This window comes from Manis javanica, chromosome 3 (genome assembly GCF_040802235.1).
Source record: "Manis javanica isolate MJ-LG chromosome 3, MJ_LKY, whole genome shotgun sequence".
NCBI classification, from domain to species: Eukaryota; Metazoa; Chordata; class Mammalia; order Pholidota; family Manidae; genus Manis; species Manis javanica.
The window spans coordinates 164,625,399-164,645,445 of record NC_133158.1 but is presented as its reverse complement, the minus strand read 5'-3'; the positions used below and the strand labels follow the sequence as shown (position 1 = coordinate 164,645,445).

Here is a 20,047-nt window from a genome sequence, read left to right as displayed (position 1 = left end):
TTTTTTAAAAAAAACTGTATGTTAACTGAAGGAATGCAGATAAATAACGTGTTGAATGTGTAATAGTTTAAATTCAGGTTTCTTCCTTTTTTATCATCCTGTGGGTGTGTGTTTTCATAGTAGAAAGGTGGGTAGTGGGTTTAGTGAATGCAATGAAAGAGATAAGAATGAATTTCTAGTAGAGATCAGGTTTCCAGAGGACCGCACTGGGTTGGATAGAAATAAGGGTTTTAGAAAAAAGGTCAGAGTTTTTGGGGTTTATGACAAGTTAGATGGGGGGACTATTAAAGTGCTTAACACTTGTTATCTAATTGCAGTAGCTTTGCAAAGTCGCTGTGCTGTGATAGCCTAGTGTTTGTTAATTAGGCAACTGTGGTTCAGGTGGGTGGGTTGATTGACCCATGATTCCACAGTTAGCAGGAGCTGACCCACGATTTGACTGTCAGTCGGCCCGGCTCCCAGTCCATTCGCTTTTCTCAGTATAGATTGATAGGACCAAGTGGACCGTGTGATAAAGTCAAATTCAGCTAAGTGTTAACTCCGATGTAGTTTTCTTATGAAGCCCGGTTAGTCCAAGCATTTGTCCTAACATATTTGACAGTTGCAGTGGTAACTAGTACCTTGTTTTTACTAGCATCAGAGTTTTAGGGCAGATCTCAGTTGGCTGTGGCCACAGAACCATAGGATTTATATTAGCAAGGTCTAATCAGGCATGTATCCTTGGATGTAGTGATATCTACTCTCCTTGAGATGAATTATTTTTCTGTAAGTAAAGAATATCTGTGAGTAGACCATGTTATGTTGGTGAAATTCAGTGTCTATTTGTAAACTGTTTATGAAAGATTTCTGTACATGCTGACTTGTCAGTCTGGTTTCCCTTCCCATTAACCCTTGTCTGTCTGGTTTGTGAAAATTCATCCTTCGTTCCCTCCTTTCTTCCTTTCCTCCTTTCCTTTCCCCTTTCCCTTTTTCATTTCCCATGCGCTTTCCTTCTTTCCTTCCATCTTTCTTTGGACATACTTTTCTTCCATGACATTACTATAATCTTTTCTGGATTTTTTTTATACTCCTCTGCTTTTCATGGTGTTTCTTTTGTTCTGTTAGTTTTCCCACTTCTGTCCACTGAGTATTCTCCACATTTCTGTAGACAACATCAAAAGCTCAAAGAATTTCGGGATTGTAAGGATTCTCAGAGATGAGTTAATCAAAATACCCTCCAGAACTTCAGCCTGTGTTTAACATCCTGGCCAAGTGGTTGTTCAAATGGAGACTTTTAAACCCAAAGAGTAAAGTAGTTAGTTGATTGGATATGGTAAGTGCCAAGATGAGGATTAAATTCAGGTTTCTTCCTTTTTTTTAAATCATCCTGTAGGTGTGTTTTTTCATAATAGAAAGGTGGGGAGTGGGTCTAGTGAACACAATGAAAGAGATAAGAATGAATTTCTAGGAGAGATCAGGTTTCCAGAGGACCGCACTGGGTTGGACAGAAATAAGATTTTAGAAAAAAGATCAGAGTTTCTGTGGTTTATGACGAGTTAGATCAAGATAAATTACAGGAACGAGGGACATGGGGTGTTGGGAGTTGTCCAGAAAGGTGTTTTGAATCGCGAGCTCAAGGGAGTCCTGAGCAGGTGGCCGCTCTTTAGTTTGTTTCATTGAGGGAACTAGCATATTTGGGGGTTTATCCTGAAAGATAATGGAGTCATTTAAAGCCATTTTGAAAACAGAGACCAAATTTTAATTATATCAAAAAACTTCATTTAATAGCCGACTCTTCATTCTTTTTTTTTTTTTTTTTAAACAAACAAACTCACTCATCTTTGTTACACATACAGGAGTGGGGGTCAGTCTTCCAAGTCAACTGAAGACAAACATGGAGATGAAGCATCATTCAAGTAAGATCTGCTGGTTCAGAGTTTGAGTAGATGGAGAAGGAGTAGTAGCAGTTGAAGCCAGGTTTTGACTTGGAACAGAGTTCTACCCTTGGCGTGATTAGCTACAGTGATAGGGGACATTGCATCTAATGTGATGAGATAATATATTGATAAATAACTTTATAATAGCTGAGATGCCGTGAATTCCCACGAAGAAAGAACAGCTGACAACCAGAAATAGTAAACATTTTCAGAACACAGCAACTAATCTGTCAGAACCTGTGAAAACTCACATTGGGTTTTATTTACTATTCCAAAATAATTTCAAGTTAAAGAACAAATCATTCCATTGCACAGGTGTTTCTCTGAGCATTTTGGGGACACAGTAACTCCTGAAACCCTCCTAGCAACCTTGTAAAATAAGGTGGCAGGATCCCTACTTTCTAGAGCAAGACTTTGAATTGAAGAGAAGCAGCTTATCCAAGAACAAGTAGCTGTTGGTTACAGAGCTAGGCCTTCTGCGTGCAAGATACGTCCGTATGGCCAGCTAACTCTGAGTCATTTACTGAGCCGTAGTGCCCTCACTTCATGACGGGTCCACCTTACTATCTTACTATTTTCCTTCTCTAATTTTTTACCCACTAAAAAGTTTGTAGAACTTACAGATTTGGACTAATTATGGACTAATTAACATTTTGATATTAGCTCTGTGTTATTAGCCAAAATACTCTTTTAGAGTTTAATATATTTGGTAAATGTTTTTCATATCAGTATTAAAATAGTTATATTATTTATTAACTTTAAGCTATAGTCAAGAAAGTTATTTAAAGGTTTTATGAAAACCAAGGCCAAATCGGTTAGATATATCAAAAATCCTCAGTCAATAGACACTCGTGTGTCTTCACTGTTTTTTTTTTGTTTTTTAAGAAATTAACTCACTCTTTTGTTACATTTGTTTGCCGCACATCTTTACAGGATATCTGGCATTGATGATTCCTTTCCTGAGTCCGCTGATGAAGACTTTGATTTTGATGAAAAGGTACAATGCTCTCGTCAAATTAATTATCATGCTCTGTATTCAGATTTTTCTAGTTTTTACTCCTAAATATAGCACTGGTCTGTCAATCATAATTCTGTGTTTGTAATGGAAAGTTTGTCAGAGCAAACCACTTTATAGAAATACTACTAGTCAAATTTTTTTTTTTACTTTGGTAAATACTGTAGATAAGAGCTGAGGAGAAAAATGGCTGGGACATGCATAGTGACAGGAGAATTCTATTGGGACGAGCGTTCCTACAGTGGGGAAAATAGGAAATTTGGCCAAGAATAAGGACCGTTACTGTGATTTTGAAATCATACCGATATCACTTATGTAATACTCATGCATAAAGGAACTCTGTAATGGATCGATTTACTTATTTTAATAATCATGGATTCTTCTTGGTGCCTTTTATTTCAAAAACTATATAGCATATATCATAGAGGTGTTTTTTTGGGGGGGGGACACTTTTTATTTTGGTATCATACACCTGTTAGGAGAGATTTTTTTTCTATTCCTATCCTTGATTCTGCATTTGGACTAAAATAATATTAAAAATTGTGGAAATTTACATATTTCAATGCCCTCTTTCGAAATTAATATTACAATGGGATTCAACTGTTTTCTAAATCATTTCTTTAAGAGTAAATTTTAAACTCTTGATGTAATTTAGGGATAAATGTTTTGCCTAAAGTAACAACCAGCTCTAAAAACAGGGACTCCTACTAGCCATATGGGAAAACATGCAGTTTGCTCAAATTTTTGTTTTATACTTACAAAAAATACCTATTCAGCATCTTTGTATCACATTCTAAAATTCCATACTTAAGAGATTTTTTAAGTTATAGTTATTTCAGTATTCATTTTAACACCCCTGCCTCACTACTGGAGGTTACGAAACATAATTGCGTACCTCGTGGGTCACCTAGAATAAGGTCTGGCATGGAAGAAGCAGTTTCACATTTTTTCAGTGTGACTAAATGATAAATGGAATTCTGTGTAATAGAACATTACAAGTAAGAGAATATGCATAATCCTCATTAAACCTGTTTATATTCCTCAATATATGGCCTATATATTCCCTTTTAATATTTAGGATGTGTACGTTCAATTGAGTTTTGTTGAAAAAGTGCATCATAAATAAGGAGGAAGTATGTTAGAAATATGTGATGATAAGAAAGATGACAGTGTGTTTTTTAGCAGCCTCCAGTTGTGAGCTTACAATTTCATCTTAAAAATTTTCAACCTTTTTTAGGCCCATCTCATTAGATATAGCTTTTCCAATAGATACACCCTTTAAAGCTATGTATTTTTCCTCAGAATTCTGAGTATCAATTTTTTCAACAAGTGGAAAGTTGGTGTGTTTGGGACATGTCTTTTTCTATCTTTTTCCCTCTTTCACAGTAATTTACAGCTTTTTTAGGTAGTGGTAGATGACCACATTCAGCTAACTGGATGACTTATTTTACAGTGACAAAATTAACTCCTTATTACAGTAGTAGTTATAAACAAATAATTGTCGAATAATACAAATCAGTATGGTTAGGGATACAGTATGAACAAAAGGCTGTATTTTTCATACATTACATACAGTGAGGTATGTAGAAAAAATATGTATTCCAGTATTTATCAATGTATATACATAGTGTATTTATGGATATACTATGAGCAAAAGCCTCCAGAGGAGAAGCAACTTAAACAGTTTGCAATTCCAGTTCATCTAAATAAGAGACTTCTAAACACTGAACTTCAATTCCCCCTACAAGACAATTTATGCAAATATAAATCATGGCAAACACATGTAAAAATGCAACAAAAATTGATAATTCTTAATATTTCTTTTTCCAATAATACTTTAAACTACTGAGGTATAAATTTTTGTTTTGGTGGTTCTGGTAAAGAAAACAATCTAGTAGATATCGTAGTATTTTTTTGTATAATAATCAATTAGCAGTAAGGATAGTAATATTTTGGGGCCACATATATCATCTCTCACAATCCTCGCCCCTGAGAAGACGTAGGAGAGTAAATGGCAGAACTGAGATTTGTGTCTACATTTGAATGATTTCAAAGCCCGAGGTCTCTATGTTAGATCAACTAGTAAATGGTGACTATTACACGTATTTTGTCAAATTTGGTGCTTGTGATTCTTAAAGCTATTACTTTTTTTCTAGAACATGCAGAAACCAAACTTAAAAAAGCTAATGGATGCTTTTCTGCAACCCAAGAAGGAGGAAAAAGAAAGTAAGCTATTTGAGACTGTCCATTCTTGGGTTATTCTGGGTTATTCACCGATTTGAAATTTCAGGTATTTTCATGTACTCTTAATTTGTTTTTCACTGTAATCAAAGCAAAATGTCACATTGTGAGGCCAGGTGAAAGAGCCAACAGCCAGGGCTTTTCTCATGAGAAATCTGTTGTGAAACCTTCTCTCAAGTCTTCAGCAGGCCTTGGTCTTACAAAGGTGAGTTGTTTTGTTTTCAGCTTTTCCCCCATGCTTTTTCACATGCCATCGTCCTGATGCTTTTGGTGATGAAAAGGATCCTAGAAAGAAAGGGAAGTCCTCCAGATCATGGTATAAAGCTGTGAAAGCAAGAGAGAAATCTGTACAGGACTGAGATTTATACAACTTGGTGGGAGTCGGCAATCCTGAGGTCTGCCGTGATGGAGGGAAGGAATCAGACAGCAGTGAGGAAGAAAAGCTAGGTGACTAGGAAGACGAGGGTGGGAAGAAGGGGCCAAATTCATTTAAGAAGGGTGAGATGAATATAAAGATTGAGTAAAGAGTCAAATGAGAGAGACTATAAAAACACAACAGAAAATAAGTGAGAACAGGACCTCTATGTTATAAAATATGGTAGAAATTCTTTGGAGTGTACAGTAAGAAAACCAGGTAATGAAAGAACTGTTCAGGTGTTTACGAAGAACTGAATAAAAATTTAATCCTCACTTTCAAGCTCAATAAAGTGATATATTTAATCTGGCACAGTCTGTTCATAGGTAATGCAAAGTGACATCTGTTTTAGGCTTTATCAGGTTTATTATGAATTATGACTCATTGGCCCTTCTGTTTCTAACTTAACTTATTTAATTATACATGTTACTGTTTGGTTGAATCCTGGTAGGTATTTTAGATCATTTTGAGAATAAAGAAAGAGAGGAAATTAATGAGCATTTATCAACTCTTCTCATTAGTTAAAATTAAAGTTTTGGACTATTTAAGTGAGGTTCTTCATCTCCATCCATTAAATGAGAAATTAAATTTTAACCTGCAACACTCTTAAATATATATATATATATACATACAAATTATTTTTTTCTGGGGAAATTCTGATTTATCTTTTCCTAATAGAATCTGTATGCAATAGGCACATAGGGATACAACAAATTAATAAAGTCACAGTTTCTCATTTTTCTCATATAAACTACTTGTTGTCATAGACTCATAAGGAGAGATTGTCAACAGAATGCACAAAATTATTTCTGGAAAATGACTTTTACCTTTTAAAACATCTCCAGCAATGGGTACATTTCATATTATTCTCAGGAAATGTTATTAACTTTAGAATTCAGAGTTGTTAAACCTAGCATAAATGTTGTCATATCTCAAATTCAGAAATCGTGGTGACTTGATTTCTTTAGTTACTCCTTTCTTCTCTCCTTGTGAATACTGGGTCCTGCCTGATAATCATAGATGAATTCTGTATCATCTTGAATTGGTGTTTTACAATTAAATCTTTTCATTAACATAAAAATGCTAATATTACCATAATATCCCAGAAATAACTGTTTGCGTGCATTCATAAAGGAGTTTATTTTTAATCCTTGAAGCAGATGCTGAAATACATAATAGAAAATTTGAGTGCCATGATTCTTCTGTTCTCTTTTTTTATTTTCAAAATTTCAGAGGTCTGTGTAGGTTTGCATTACTTAATTGTATCAGTTTAGTGTATTTTTCAAATATTTATCTTCTAACGTAATATACTTCTCCTGAGTAAGTTTTCTGATTTTTACTCCAAATGTATTTATCCAAATCTTTCCTCCCAGTCCTCCGGCTGCCTCAAATTTGATGGGTCCCAAATGAAAGACCGTGTCCCTGACCCGTTCCTGACCCTTGGTCCTCTGCTCCGTGCCCCAGTCCCCTTATCCTAGTAACAGCACCACCGAAACACTGAAGCGGGAAAAATCCTGGCCTCCAGGCCTCCCTGCCATCACCACATCCAGTCATCACCAAGTTCAGTCTTTCCTATCTGCTGACCGTAATTCACTTTCTCACCTGTAATTTTTAAACGCTCTTTTCTAGTGTAGTTCCCCGCTAGGTTCATTTTTACATTGCTACTAGTGACCTTTCCGAAAACGTTAGTGACAGTGTCGCCCCTCTGCTTACCTCGTGGATCCCCATTACCCGAAGGAGAAAGTTCATCGCCTTGCATTGGCGTTTGCCTGATTTGGCTTGGCCCCGATTGCTCCAGTTTTCTCCTTCCGTTACTTTGGTACCTTCACTTACTGTGTCATTTCACCTCTCATCCTTTTGCTCATTCTGCCCTTCCTAGATGGACCTTCACAGCCTCCCTCTGAACTTTATCTTTCAAGATATAGCCCCTCTTTTTCTTTTCTGTTTTCCTTTTCTATTGCAGTATCATTGATACTCCATCCTGCATTGGCTTCAAATATACAACACAGTGGTTCAACAGTGTCCCATATAATTTAGTCTTCACCCCTGGGGTTATAAGATACAGCCCTTTTTTTGATCAGCATCTTCCGAGCTTCCCAGATACACTGACTGTTCTCTTTTTTGGTCTTGTTTGCCTGACTGCCCTTTATGCAGTGCACTTCCGTTGCAGAACTAATGGATGATGCTTGTTTTCATGTTCTCTCTACCCCTGCTGGAACGTAGGCAGAGCTGTCTTTGATTTGTGTTTCCAGCTTCTCCCGGGATAATGCCTATGATCTGATAGGTATAGAGTTGTAGTCTTCCTAACCAAGAGTGAGCAAGTGAATGAATATGGTGTTTTCTGAAACTGGGTTTGTGTTTCAATTTGTTTTTACAGAAAGGACCAGTGCAGACAGTGGTTGGAAAAGAAGAAAGCTGTAGTAATACCATTGAAAGAGTTCAAAAAGAAAAAATAAATAATGACAATTTGACTTCTCGTGAAGCACACAAAAGTAATAGAGGCGGTAAGTTAGTGAATATCTGAAATTTTTTCTATGCCTAAATGCTAGTATGAAAACATCTAGAATTTGTAAGATTAACTTTATGAAACAAGCGTAGAATGCTGCAAGAAACTAATGTTTAAATTTATAAGGGATCAGTTTTGATGTCCAAATCTGACATCCCTTATGTCGAAGAATGGTTTTTTTTTTTTGCTGTCTTCATGAGTATCCCAGCTACTACCTTTTTCTTCCCCCAAATGCTTCATCTCTGAAATTCCTTTGTGCGATTACTTTTATTTTATTGAGGTACTCATGAATGGAGATATATTTGTATGTGTATTTCAAATTCATGGCGGTAATTATTCTCATTAGTGTATCTGCAACTACCTTTTATAGATGAGATGTCAGCATTGGGATTAGAAGAAGAGGAAGACGCAGAATCACCATGGGATTCCGAGGTACTATATTCTTTCTTTTTTTTAAAATATAAGCATTAACTGATGTTTAACATAAAAGGAAATGCTTTGACTTCACTTTCTCACCTCTGCATTTGTCCATACAAATGATTTCCTTGTATTTTTTAACCTATAATTAACATATAATTATGCGCTGAGTACTCCATAATACAGTTCTATTAATTTATAAGATCAATTTAATGAAACCAGTGTAGTATAGTGCAAGAAACTAAAGCTTAAAATCATAAGGGATCAGCTCTGATGTCACCTGAAAAACTAAATTGCTATTCTAGGTCAACCTGTGGCCAAACATACGATTTCATGGCATCTATGACTGTGTAAAACTCCTTATGAGGTTCAGTTTGGGTCATAGTTTCTTCCAAGTTAGAACTTGAAAAGTTAGTGCCTGGGACTTGAAACTATTATTATGTTTGGGTTATCAAGTAACTCTGCAAGGAAGTTTTCAGGAGAAGGGAAAGCATGGGGAGTGGCAATAAATATGTGACATCATAATAACCACAGTTCGGTTTAGCAGTGTTTTACTGAGTAAAAACCATTCTGGATAGTTAAAAGAGCGTGCATTGAGTGCTTTATGGCAGCCGTACTCATACTATTGTGAGTGTAAAGTAATGGTGACTTCTTCCAAGGAAACAACTGTGGAAGGAGATAAGGCACTGATTTTAGATAAAGGCTACCTCAGCATAATGGTACAAGCTCTGTATGTGATGTCAAAAGACATACCAGTCTCCTGGTTCTGTCACTTAACTAGATACGGGATCTTGGAAAAACTTGTTTAACCTGTTTGACTGTCAGTGACCTCGTTCATAAAAATGGTACCAATACCTACCTCTCAGGTATTTGTAAGGAACAAATGTGGAAACAAATGTGAAAACCATTTGTAAAGTGTGAAGGGTGCTCTAGACACATATGACGGAATGATGGCAGTGGTGTTCAGTGACTTGCTCCATATTGAGGACACTTTTGAAACGTGAAGGACAATAAAATGGCAGTAGTGTCAAGAAAAAGAATGGAGGAGTTGGAATTGTGGATTTTTAATTTGGTGTATGTGAAGTTTCAGTATATTATTATTGGGGATACCCCCTAGATACACTTAATGGCCTTCTCAGTGAGATTATTTTAAATGTTTCAATTTTAAATAAATTTCGGTTATTGAATACTGACTATATGCTGGACAGTTAGATTCTGTACAGGGTTAGGCTATAGTAGTAGAAACAGTAAAGTGTATTTATTATAAGTCACTGTAAGTGCTTGATACAGAGGAAGTGGAGAATGTTAGGTTAGAGAATATCGGGAGAGTTTGTCGTTAGGACGGGGATGGGCGTGGCAGCGGAATTTAGGTAGTCAGGAAAGATCTCTGAGTATGTCAAATGCTGCCACGTGAAGGATGAGAAGGAGCCAGTCATGTGAAGGTCTAAGAGAAGGACTCTGGATAGAGAGAATGACGGATCACACCTGCTGATCATTTATTTTACTCTAGCATCTTGGAATGACCAGGAAGCAGGAAGTGGGGTAACCATCATCATATTGTTGTTGTGTGTAGTAAAGTAAATGTGCATAATAAAGTTCCTGGCACAGTTTAGATGGTTAATAGATAATGTTGTTCTTCCCTTAATAAACTTTCCTAAAATTTTTTGCTGTAAACATAATTTAAAATCTTTACTACTTTTCCACTTTGTTCAAGCATTTTTCCTCTCAATAAAATTTTTATCAAATAATAGTTGCATCCTTCCAAACTCCTGTTTACTGAAATGAAGCAGCTTCTACAGTTACCTGTTTATATTCCACATGACATGCTCTAGGGTTTTTTATCATGCCAAGTATCTGATTTTAACACCAAAAATCATTTCTTTCTTTAGAAAAATTTTAAATTGAAAGCAAGTATACCTGTTGAAGAGTTTGTTTAAATCAGTATTTCATTAACTGTCCTCTTACTTTGGTGGGGAAAGCCAAGCAGGGTTAGATGTTTGGTTAGTTCCTTACTGAAATGTGCACATGGGTCAGACTCTTGTCTGTGAAAATACTTAACTCTGGCCTTCCATGCTCAGTTTTACAGTCAGTAGCCAAGTGAAGGTAAAAGGTAATCTTGATCTAGAGAGAATAAATAAGTTTTCCTATTTAAGTATTTTGGGTTTTAATACATGCTTCTTCTGTTTTTAAGTCTAATTGCTTGTGAAGTAGGAAATCAGGGTATGCTCTTAGAAAGAATGGGATTGGGAAATCTTCGTGCAACTCATTATTGATATTAATTTTAACAGAGTCTCCCAGAGAGTCTTCCACAGAAGAATGCTGGTCATTTTTCTGGTTCTCCAGGTCAAAGAGGAGAAAACCTATTAAATGAACAAGTAGGAGGTAAGAACTGTATTTTATAATGCAGTCATTTGACTGAATGTTGACATAAAACATGAATATTTAAATGTTCTAGTAGCGTAAGATAGTCACCTGTTAAATACATAGCAAGGACAAAGATGTGAAAAGGAGGTAAGTTATATATTAGGTGTCAGCAAGAGATTGAGAGTTGTTAACACTAAAAGCATTCAGTTTTTGGTTCCATTTCAATATACTCGTAAGACCTAAGAAAAGTCAGGAACTAAAAAAGATGAAGAGGGAATGAAGAATGAGAAAGGCAGAGAGGGTAAAGGGAGGACAGACAGTAAAGAAGCAGAAATACAGTGGAGATGGTGGTAAAATAAGGGAAGAGTAGAGCATTTGAAATACGGGAATACTAGCAAGTGAGCTTCCAGTATCAGAGCTTCTCAGAGGATAGATAGCAGAATGTTCCCACTCTTCCTGTTCTCCTCACTGCTGGGAGGCTATCAAAGACTGAGGCTCCTCATCATGCGGAGCTATGTTTACCTGACATCGGTGAACGTAAAACCTTTGTGGTCAGCTGTCAGTGCATGTACTTGAATGCCATGTCATGTAAAATGTTGCAGCTTCATAGGAGCGCATCATATGGGTCAAAGTGAGGGAGCTGGAAGGAAGAGGAGAGCCAGGTCAGTTAGAGTTTGAGCAAGGAAGCTATAAAAAGGCTTTTCTGATGAAAATTCCGTTAGAAAGTTCATGACTTAATTTCCAGTTTTGGAGATGTGATAGTGAGGAACTTGATGCTAGATTCCAGAAGGTCAAGTTCAAAAGGGACCAGTTTCTCAAATTTTAATGAATCAGCTGAGACCTTGTTAAAAAACACACATTGCGAGCAGCACGTCTGGGATTCTACATTTCTAACAAGCTGTCAGGAGATGTCAGTGTTGCTGGCCCTCAGATCCATGTGCTCTGTAGCCGCTGGGGTGCAGGCTTCCCTGCAGAGACATCTGGAATCCATTGACTCGTTCAAGACCTAACAGTGTCAAGGAAAAGCACTGTTTTTTTTCCTTTGATTTCTGAGCATGTTTATAGCTAGGGGGGAGCAAAGAGACGAAGAAATAGGTGGTGTAGGTGGCAGATACTGTGCCTAAATGAGGAGGAAAGAAGAACCAAAAGAATGTCAGAGGGGAAGAGTCAAGACCGTAGATCTAGAGATGACTTTTGGAGCGGAAGGGGGACGGTGAAAGGAAGAGGGAGGAAAGAAAGGTGTTAGCGAGGAAATTTTGGACTTTTTGAGGAAACTTGAGAGAAACCACTTTAGATGGCCTCAGTGTGTTTGCCCTGGAACCAAACATTAGATCACTGCTGCTCCAGAGAATACTGCGAGGAGGGGAGCGCTGAAATCAGGGTAAACCGTAGGCACCCGTTTCTCCTCCTCGTAACCAGCAGGCATCAGAGATGGATGTTGCATTGGTTTTGTTATTTAAATGAGATTGATTTGAACAGGGAAGCACTAGCTGTTATTCTTTTAAGGATAATTAAAAAAATTTTTAAGGGCTCGCATTGTACACCAAACCAAATTTTGGGAAAAAGAGAAATGACAGCGTTAATTCCCTAAATGCTTAAATTCTGATCTTTCCACAAATATTACACTGATTTTGAAATAAGAGATTTTAAAAATCCAATACTGTGGTAATTAAATTTTTTTCCTTTTTAGTAATCATATTTCAGTATTGAAAACTTATTATGCATTATACCTTATCTCTTAGATGTGTCTTATGTACCTTCTTGTAGGAGTGGATTAAGAAAGATGGCTAAACTAGAGGATGCCAGAAATGTAGGCATATTAGTAGCCCACCTGGGTATGAAAAAAAATAAACTTTTTAAAACTATCATTCTACAAGTGTATATCCAATGCGATCAATTCATAACCCATTCCCTGGTGAGAAAGGCATTCCCTTGAACTGCCATCACACCTGTGTACTGCCTGGATCACAGGACAAATGGAAGAACATGATAAATCCTTGTAGTATACGGGTGTGAATGATTCTGCTGTATCGCATTAGAGACACACTGGTGCATTCTACCGTCAGCTTTCCCTTTCTCCTCTCCGGGTCGTGATTTGTTCCTCTGACTAACGATCACTTTTCTTCCCATCAGTGAGCGTGTTCACATTCGCATACGTGCATTTTTCTGTCTTAGTTATAGTCGTCTGAAACACAATCTTAATTTCAAAATCTTAACTGCATGCTTTGTTAAACCATAGTCCTTTGTTTCTCTTCAGCATTTATACTGGATTAATATTTCTGTCTTGTTGCTGTCCTAACCCTTCAGAATGACAAAGTGCCAAAACCTAATGTAATTTTCAAAGCCAGGCGTGGGGATTTAGCTTAGTAATAACTGCATGAATATATAGTTGGCTTTTTTGTGTATGTATCATTGATTACATATCCCTGTTGCTTTTTAGATTCTCTTGGACAATATTCTCACCTGGAGGTAAAATTTAACAGATTTTTATCTTGATTTATTAACCACAGATTGTATGAAATCTTACTTATTATTAACTTTGTTTCAAAACCCATTCAGCCTGTCATCAAATTGAAAGACTCTCTCAATAATAAAACAGGAGCAAAGAAGACACAAACATCCATATCAGGTAAATTTTGCAGTGCAGGTTTAACTCTGGAAAGCAGTATACTAAATATATAAAATATAGTGTTCTTATTCCTAATTCTGTTTTTCCTTTTTTGCAAATTTAGTTAAATGATTTTACATAAATAAGTGAGATGTTATTGTTGGTATCCATGTTTCCAAAGAAAAGGCTTATAAACATTTGAAAAGATTTTTTTAAAAAAAGCTTTAACTCAGCAATTTCCACTTTTATGTTTTGAAAACCTTAAGTTCCCAGTTTGAAATCCTTATATTTCTTAGGGATTCCCAGAGGTTAATAATTAGACTCTGAGATTTTCCATTGTTTTCAAATGCTTGTATGTGTTCCAGCCTTCATGTACCTAGAGTTAAAGGCTCACTTACTGATGTGTCAGTTCTGTTTTAAGTTTATCTCATGTTAACACTGATGATTTTAAGCCAACCAGATGTTCTGATAATAGGAGAGTGTGTGTGTGTGTGTGTGTGTGTGTGTGTGTGTGTGATCGATTATTAATAGTGGGGGAAGTAATTAATTATACTTTAATGAATATTTGGCAGACTTTTAAAATAGTAATTGTGAAATGTTGGTCTTAGGATTCCTCTGTATTAAAAACTATTGAGAATTCTAAAGAACTTTTAGTTAAATGGGTTATATCTATTGCTATTCATGTTATTAGAAATTAAAACTGAAAAAATTTAAATACAGGCATATACGATCATACCTCCCATTAACCATTAGAGGTGTGATGTTATTACATGCCGTATCTCTGGAACATTCCACCATATGCTTGTAAGAGAATGAGAGTGAAAATGATAGATAACATTTAGTGTTTTGATGAAAATAGTTTTGATCTCTTGGGGCCCATGTGCAGATATATCTTGGGACTCCAGCGATTCCCGGGTGATTTTCTGAACCACCATTTTAAGCCATGTGGGCCTCATGGATGAACCATTAAACCAGCCCTTGGGGTGGAAGGGCTTCAGAGTTTCCATCCACATTTCTTGCTTTTTTCTCTCACTTGTTTTAAAACGTTTAATTCTTACAAATTTGATTTTTAAAAGAATGGGACATTTTGTTATATATTCATTTCCTGTCTCATGGCACTCTAAACTCTTTGGGCCAAGACTTGTCCTCTTTTTACTTGGAAACAATTAGGTCACTCAAGGTTGTCTTTTCTTAATGTAAATTTATGATGTTTATCCAGGCTTAACAAGTAAATTCTGAAGCTATTGGTGCATAATTGTAATTAAAGTTGTACCATTAATTGAAAGTTTTTTGAAACCCATGTCTCTACAACACTCAATACCATCTATCATGTATCCTTAAATGTAAAATAAGTAGTTAAATATGAATTTCACTAATAACAATAAAATTCATATCTTGATGAGTCAATTCCTAATAGACAAAGCTCTGTGGAATACACAGCAAATGAAAGTAAGTAATAATAGAAAATATAAAAGTAAAAAAAAAATGAGAGACAGTTAATTAAACTTAACTACGTGAAGGGCAGTATAGGCCATGTAAAATGCCATAAGCCATGAAGGAGCAGTGTGTTTTGGTGGGGAGAGGAGGACATGGGCTGCTTCTCTGATAAAGATGTTGCATACGTTAGTCAAATTTGTACCATTATGTACATTCTAAAAATGGAAATTTTGTTTTCACATTTCAGTTTGGGATTCTACTAGCATCATTCTCAGTAATAAGACTCATCACAGATCTAGGAATTTGAAAACTAAGGAGAAACATCCATTTGTACCATCATCAATGACCAAAAATCAGTCAGCATCCACAGAATTTGGACAGATGACCTCAAGAGATAAAGAAAAGATTAATAGTGGAGCAGTGTATCTGTTAGGGGATTATACACTCAATGACATGTGTGAATCACAGCTTCCAGAAAACAGAGAGAGCAAAGAAGGTAAGAGAAAAGCATAGAGATTTCAACCCTAGATCACCTCTGCATGGCTTCACATAGTTTTGACTTTTCAAAAATCATTTTGTGGCAAAATCTTTGTGTTTACTCTTTTTATGCAACCTACAACCAAACAATACCTTTTAGCAAGACATTGGTATTCTTTATTTTCACCAAAGCTATGTATAATGATACAGAATTAGGAGAAAGAGTAATTTTCTTTTAGGCTAGTATTGAAAATATACATGAGAGTGGGTAGCAGGATGGTATTTAGAGTTGAGGGACTATTGGGGAAACGAGGTAGGTAGCTAAAAAATTGTGTACTCAGACAAAACATAGTTTCCTAGCTTTATTTTTATAGCCCTGAATTCACAAGTATTAGTTATAAGTACATTCAGTGTTACTAAAGGACCACCTTCCAAAATGAAATACTAAAATATTCCATTTATCTTCTATGATTTTGTATAATTTAGAAATTTAGAATTGCCTTTCCCAGGAGTAATGGGAATTATTGGTAATTTACTACATAGTGCTGCCTCAATATGTACACATTGTTTAATGAATAAATAGTTCACAAGGAATGTTGGTTTTAAGGAATATTGTATCATTTAAAACTAATATATAGAAAACCAATTTTAATTCTGCTAGGATACCCAGTCTATTGATTAACCATTGTAATGTGTGCTCTAGTTTATGCACCAGGTAATTCGGTGCCCTTCATCAGTCATAGGTCCAGGTCTGTACTAATGAATCACAATATTTTTTCTAACCCTATAGTTTTAGCTTCTTTTTCATTTTACCTTTAGAATTAACATTGTAGTTACAAAAGATTTTTAGGTATATCCTAAAGTAGAGACCACAAACTGTCAGCCCAGTTATATATATGTACAACTGACTTGCTTGCCACTGCATTTCCTCACAAGCTTGGCAGATCCAAAAAGCAGGATATTTAAAACAAAACACCTACACAAACTCCTGCCACACTGGAAGACGTGAGATGGAAAAACTACAGAATAGATAGAAGCGACTTTAAACAGTTCATGTAGAAAATGTATCTTCTTAGCTGATACCTTTACAAAGTAATGAGCAGAGTTTTCCAGGGACTTTTATTTTACACTGGGTCCTGATAATTTTATAGCCTAAGTATTTCAGGAAACGTCCCCTCCGTTCAGGCCCATTTCATCTTTATTTTGAATTATTGCCTTATAATATTTATGTCTCCTTCCATTTATTCGCTTGTCCCCAGATTCATCCCTCTCCACAGCATTTAGAGTTACCTATCTCAGATATAAATACAGCCATGAACCACTCTAAAATACATTTATGTCCAGGCATCCTAAATTACACATAAGCCTTTCGTAATCTGACTTCTACCTTAATCTCTACCATTAGCCTTTTCTACTGTCCGCCCTCTTCTCCATCATTCTGAATTCTAGGGATGCCAGCCTCACCAATCCCTGTATTTCAATCAAATAGTTACCCCCATTGTGTGCTTCTCTGCTTGTCTTGCAATGGTCTTGCATGATCTCTGCATTCCTGTCTACCCGTTCGGGTCTGGCTAATCTCACTTGTTTAAGTCTCAGCACAGGCACTGTCTCTGAAAAACCCATTCCTGACTCCTTTTATCCATGGTCTTTTTTAAACCTTTACTTAGCTGGAATTCAATAAATAACTATTGAGTAAAGTAAAAAAAGACTATTTATACAAAGATAATTTAAGAGATTGTCCCTTATAGTTCAGAGCAAAGGGGACTAAACACATAGATAAATAATTTTCAGTTCATGTTGTTAAGGCATACAAGAAAAATTTATAATGCACTAAGGTAGTCCCCAAGAAAGAGACACCTATTTGTCTGGGAAAAGGTAGCCCTAATAAAGGAGGACTTTACATGGCAGTCTGAATCTTAAAACAGGAAAAGGAGTTTGTCAAATAGTGGAGTCAAACATTTTGGGTAAAAAGGAAGGGTATACACTAATAAAGGCGTAAAAAGTAACAATAATTTTGGACCCTGAGTTATGTAGTTGAAGCTTAGTATGTTGTCAAAATGGTACAATTCTTAGTAAGAAATAGAGTATATTGTACCTTTATATGTTTTTACTGTATTTAAAATTTTTGTTTTGTTTATTGATGTCAGATGGGTGGATCTCTGAATGAGTCTTTGAGATGTTTGTATGCTTTTAACCCGGGGATTTCTAGTACTCCCCAAATGTTTGTTGAAGTTGTAGATAATTTAGAAGTATTTCCTAAAGAAGTAAGTATTCAGCTAAAGATTAAGCTTAAACTCTCAAATGACAAAATGTTATTTTCTGTTTTTTAAAGATTATAGCTTTTATCTAACCATTATAAATAATTCATTCTAACTAAATATATACATTTGTCAGCAGAACTACTAGATGTAGAAAGGACAGCAAAGGAAGAACAAGAAAAGCTTGATGGAAGTGTATTTAACCACCCACAGGTACCCCTTTGGGTCTGGGTAATATTTTAAGTTAAATTTCTAGTTTAATATTGATTACTATGCTTTAGTATTACAACATAGTTCAAATGAAATTATCTTTTGAACTAGACTTTCAGAGTCAATAGATCATTAAGCAATAAGAAGTCTATAAAATTTTAGTAGTTACAAACTTAAAATGTCTCAAGAAGCAGAAATGAATGAGGAATGTGATAGGGAGGATCTATCTATCTATATATATTCAGGACTTTCTTGTATGTAAAAGTGTGAGGAAGAGGATCAAACAAGGCAAATTAGAGTTGAAAAATAATCTGAGACTCACAAGAAATGAGTTAAAGCTGAAGTTTGGTGATTCTTAGGAAAAAATTAGGAAATTTAATCGTCTAAATATATGCTGATCTAAGGCTCTTATTCTAGGGTAGCTGAATAGGTGAAATTTCAGACTGTCCACTGAACTCTAGTTAGATTTATTATTCTTTTAATCTGTGCCTTCTAAGTTATAATTCAGGGAAAGGTCTTTCTAATTCTGAGATTCTTGAGAATTCTCTCTTGATTTCCTTTTTACATTCATGGACTCACTGTCTTCAGTTAAATTTTTGAACTCTTGGGAAATAATGCTTGTATAAAGTTTGAGGTTTGGATCCAACTTTTTTTCATTTAGATATTCATTTATTACCAACCTCTTCATTGTGTAAACATTCGGGTTTTCAGAGGAAATCATAAGTCTTATTTGAGTGCTAGCTGAAAGTCTGCTTTGTTTTATTTAGATTTCTGATAGTCATGAAAAAGAAGATCTGTTGCATAAACACCGTATGTTGCAGGATGAAATCGCCAGGCTAAGAATGGAAGTAGACACAATAAAACAATCACACCATTCTATAATATCTGCTGCTGTCCATGATTATGAGCAAAGTCAGGCATCAAGAAGAAAACTAGAACTTGCTCTGCAGAGAGAGAGAGAGGAGTGGTTTTGTTTTCGGGACAAAATTAATTTTGACATGTCTAACCTGAAAGAAGAAAATGAGATTCTTTCTCAGCAGCTTTCTAAAGCTGAAGGTAAATTCAGTAGTCTGGAAACTGAGCTATGTCACACAAGAGATACCCTCAGAGAAAACACTTTGGTTTTAGAACATGTGCAAAGAGACCTAAGCCACACACAGTGCCAAAAGAAGGAAATTGAACACAGGTATCAAAAGAAACAAGAAAAACTGAATAAATACATCGCAAAGCAGGAATCCTTAGAAGAGAGATTATCTAAACTACAAACTGAAAATGAGTTGCTCCGACAGCAACTGTGTGAAGCTCAGAACAAAGCTGAAAATAAAGAAAAGACACTCATTAACATCCAAAACAGGTTTATGGAAATTATAAAAAAACTTCAAACTGGAAATGAAAAAAGGCTTACGCTAGAAGAAAGAAATGAATTAATCAACTATTGCAATCATCTCAAAGAAAGATTGAATCAATGTGAAAGTGAGAAAGGAGAAAGAGAAGTAAGTATCCAGGAAAGTAAATATTTTTCAAACGTCCTGAAAGAAAATTCAAAGTAATATTTGATTATGGCTAAATGTTGAGTCTAGTGAATACAAAAATATAGAGACTAAATACGTAGACTGTATGTAAATCTGTTTAAAAGCATGCTTTGTATCCAACACAAAAATTAGACCTGGCAGGTGTTTTACTTTGAAGAAAGACACTTGTGTCTAGTATGAAATTTTAACAGGCTAAGTTATAAATTGTTACTGATAGTATTAATTTAGTCTTATACTGCTAAAATAATAATTTTAATACCATGATGAAGCAAATAAATGGAAATGCTCATACCTAATATGAACCTCTAAATACAATTAAGTGGATCACCTTGACAGTTAATTCCAGAATTCCCAGATGAAATGAAGGGCAGATGCTGTATGTCATAGTCCTTTTCCTTCAGTAGCTTTTTATACATTTTTAGTTGGTGTAATTTTATTTTGATTCATGTCAATTTGAATTAAATTTGGAAATATTTTAGTCTCAGATCATGTATTCTTATGACCTCCAGCTGTTTTAAAGGCATCTACTTTCCAGTGTATCATAATTTGGGACAAATGTGCTGAGCTATAACAAAACCACATTTGATTGAATCTTCCCATTGCTGTTTATAGTTTACTTCAAACATGTTTACAAATAGTATGCTCACAATT

The 20,047-nt window shown here is 35.5% G+C and overlaps 3 protein-coding genes across 4 annotated transcripts in view; 2 read left to right on the top strand and 1 right to left on the bottom strand.

Annotated features, from left to right (window-relative positions):
* LOC140848495 (1-phosphatidylinositol 4,5-bisphosphate phosphodiesterase eta-1-like) overlaps positions 1-20,047 on the bottom strand; it is a 254,577-nt gene that overhangs the window by 193,728 nt on the left and 40,802 nt on the right. The window lies entirely within an intron of this gene.
* The window catches only part of LOC108407493 (ankyrin repeat domain-containing protein 26-like), a 129,762-nt gene that overhangs the window by 88,278 nt on the left and 21,437 nt on the right, over positions 1-20,047 (top strand). Inside the window, exons 49-51 of the mRNA XM_073232295.1 lie at positions 15,167-15,415; positions 17,794-17,867; positions 18,632-19,357. Of these exons, the coding sequence (XP_073088396.1) occupies positions 15,167-15,415; positions 17,794-17,867; positions 18,632-19,357 (1,049 nt within the window). The remainder of the gene's footprint in view (positions 1-15,166; positions 15,416-17,793; positions 17,868-18,631; positions 19,358-20,047) is intronic.
* On the top strand, positions 2,833-13,970 carry LOC140848496 (ankyrin repeat domain-containing protein 26-like). Its single transcript, XM_073232301.1, has 8 exons — positions 2,833-2,913; positions 5,088-5,157; positions 5,265-5,377; positions 7,965-8,091; positions 8,464-8,525; positions 10,799-10,892; positions 13,315-13,343; positions 13,434-13,970. The coding sequence occupies exons 2-8, from the start codon at positions 5,091-5,093 to the stop codon at positions 13,554-13,556; spliced, it is 615 nt and encodes a 204-aa protein (XP_073088402.1). The 5' UTR covers positions 2,833-2,913; positions 5,088-5,090; the 3' UTR covers positions 13,557-13,970.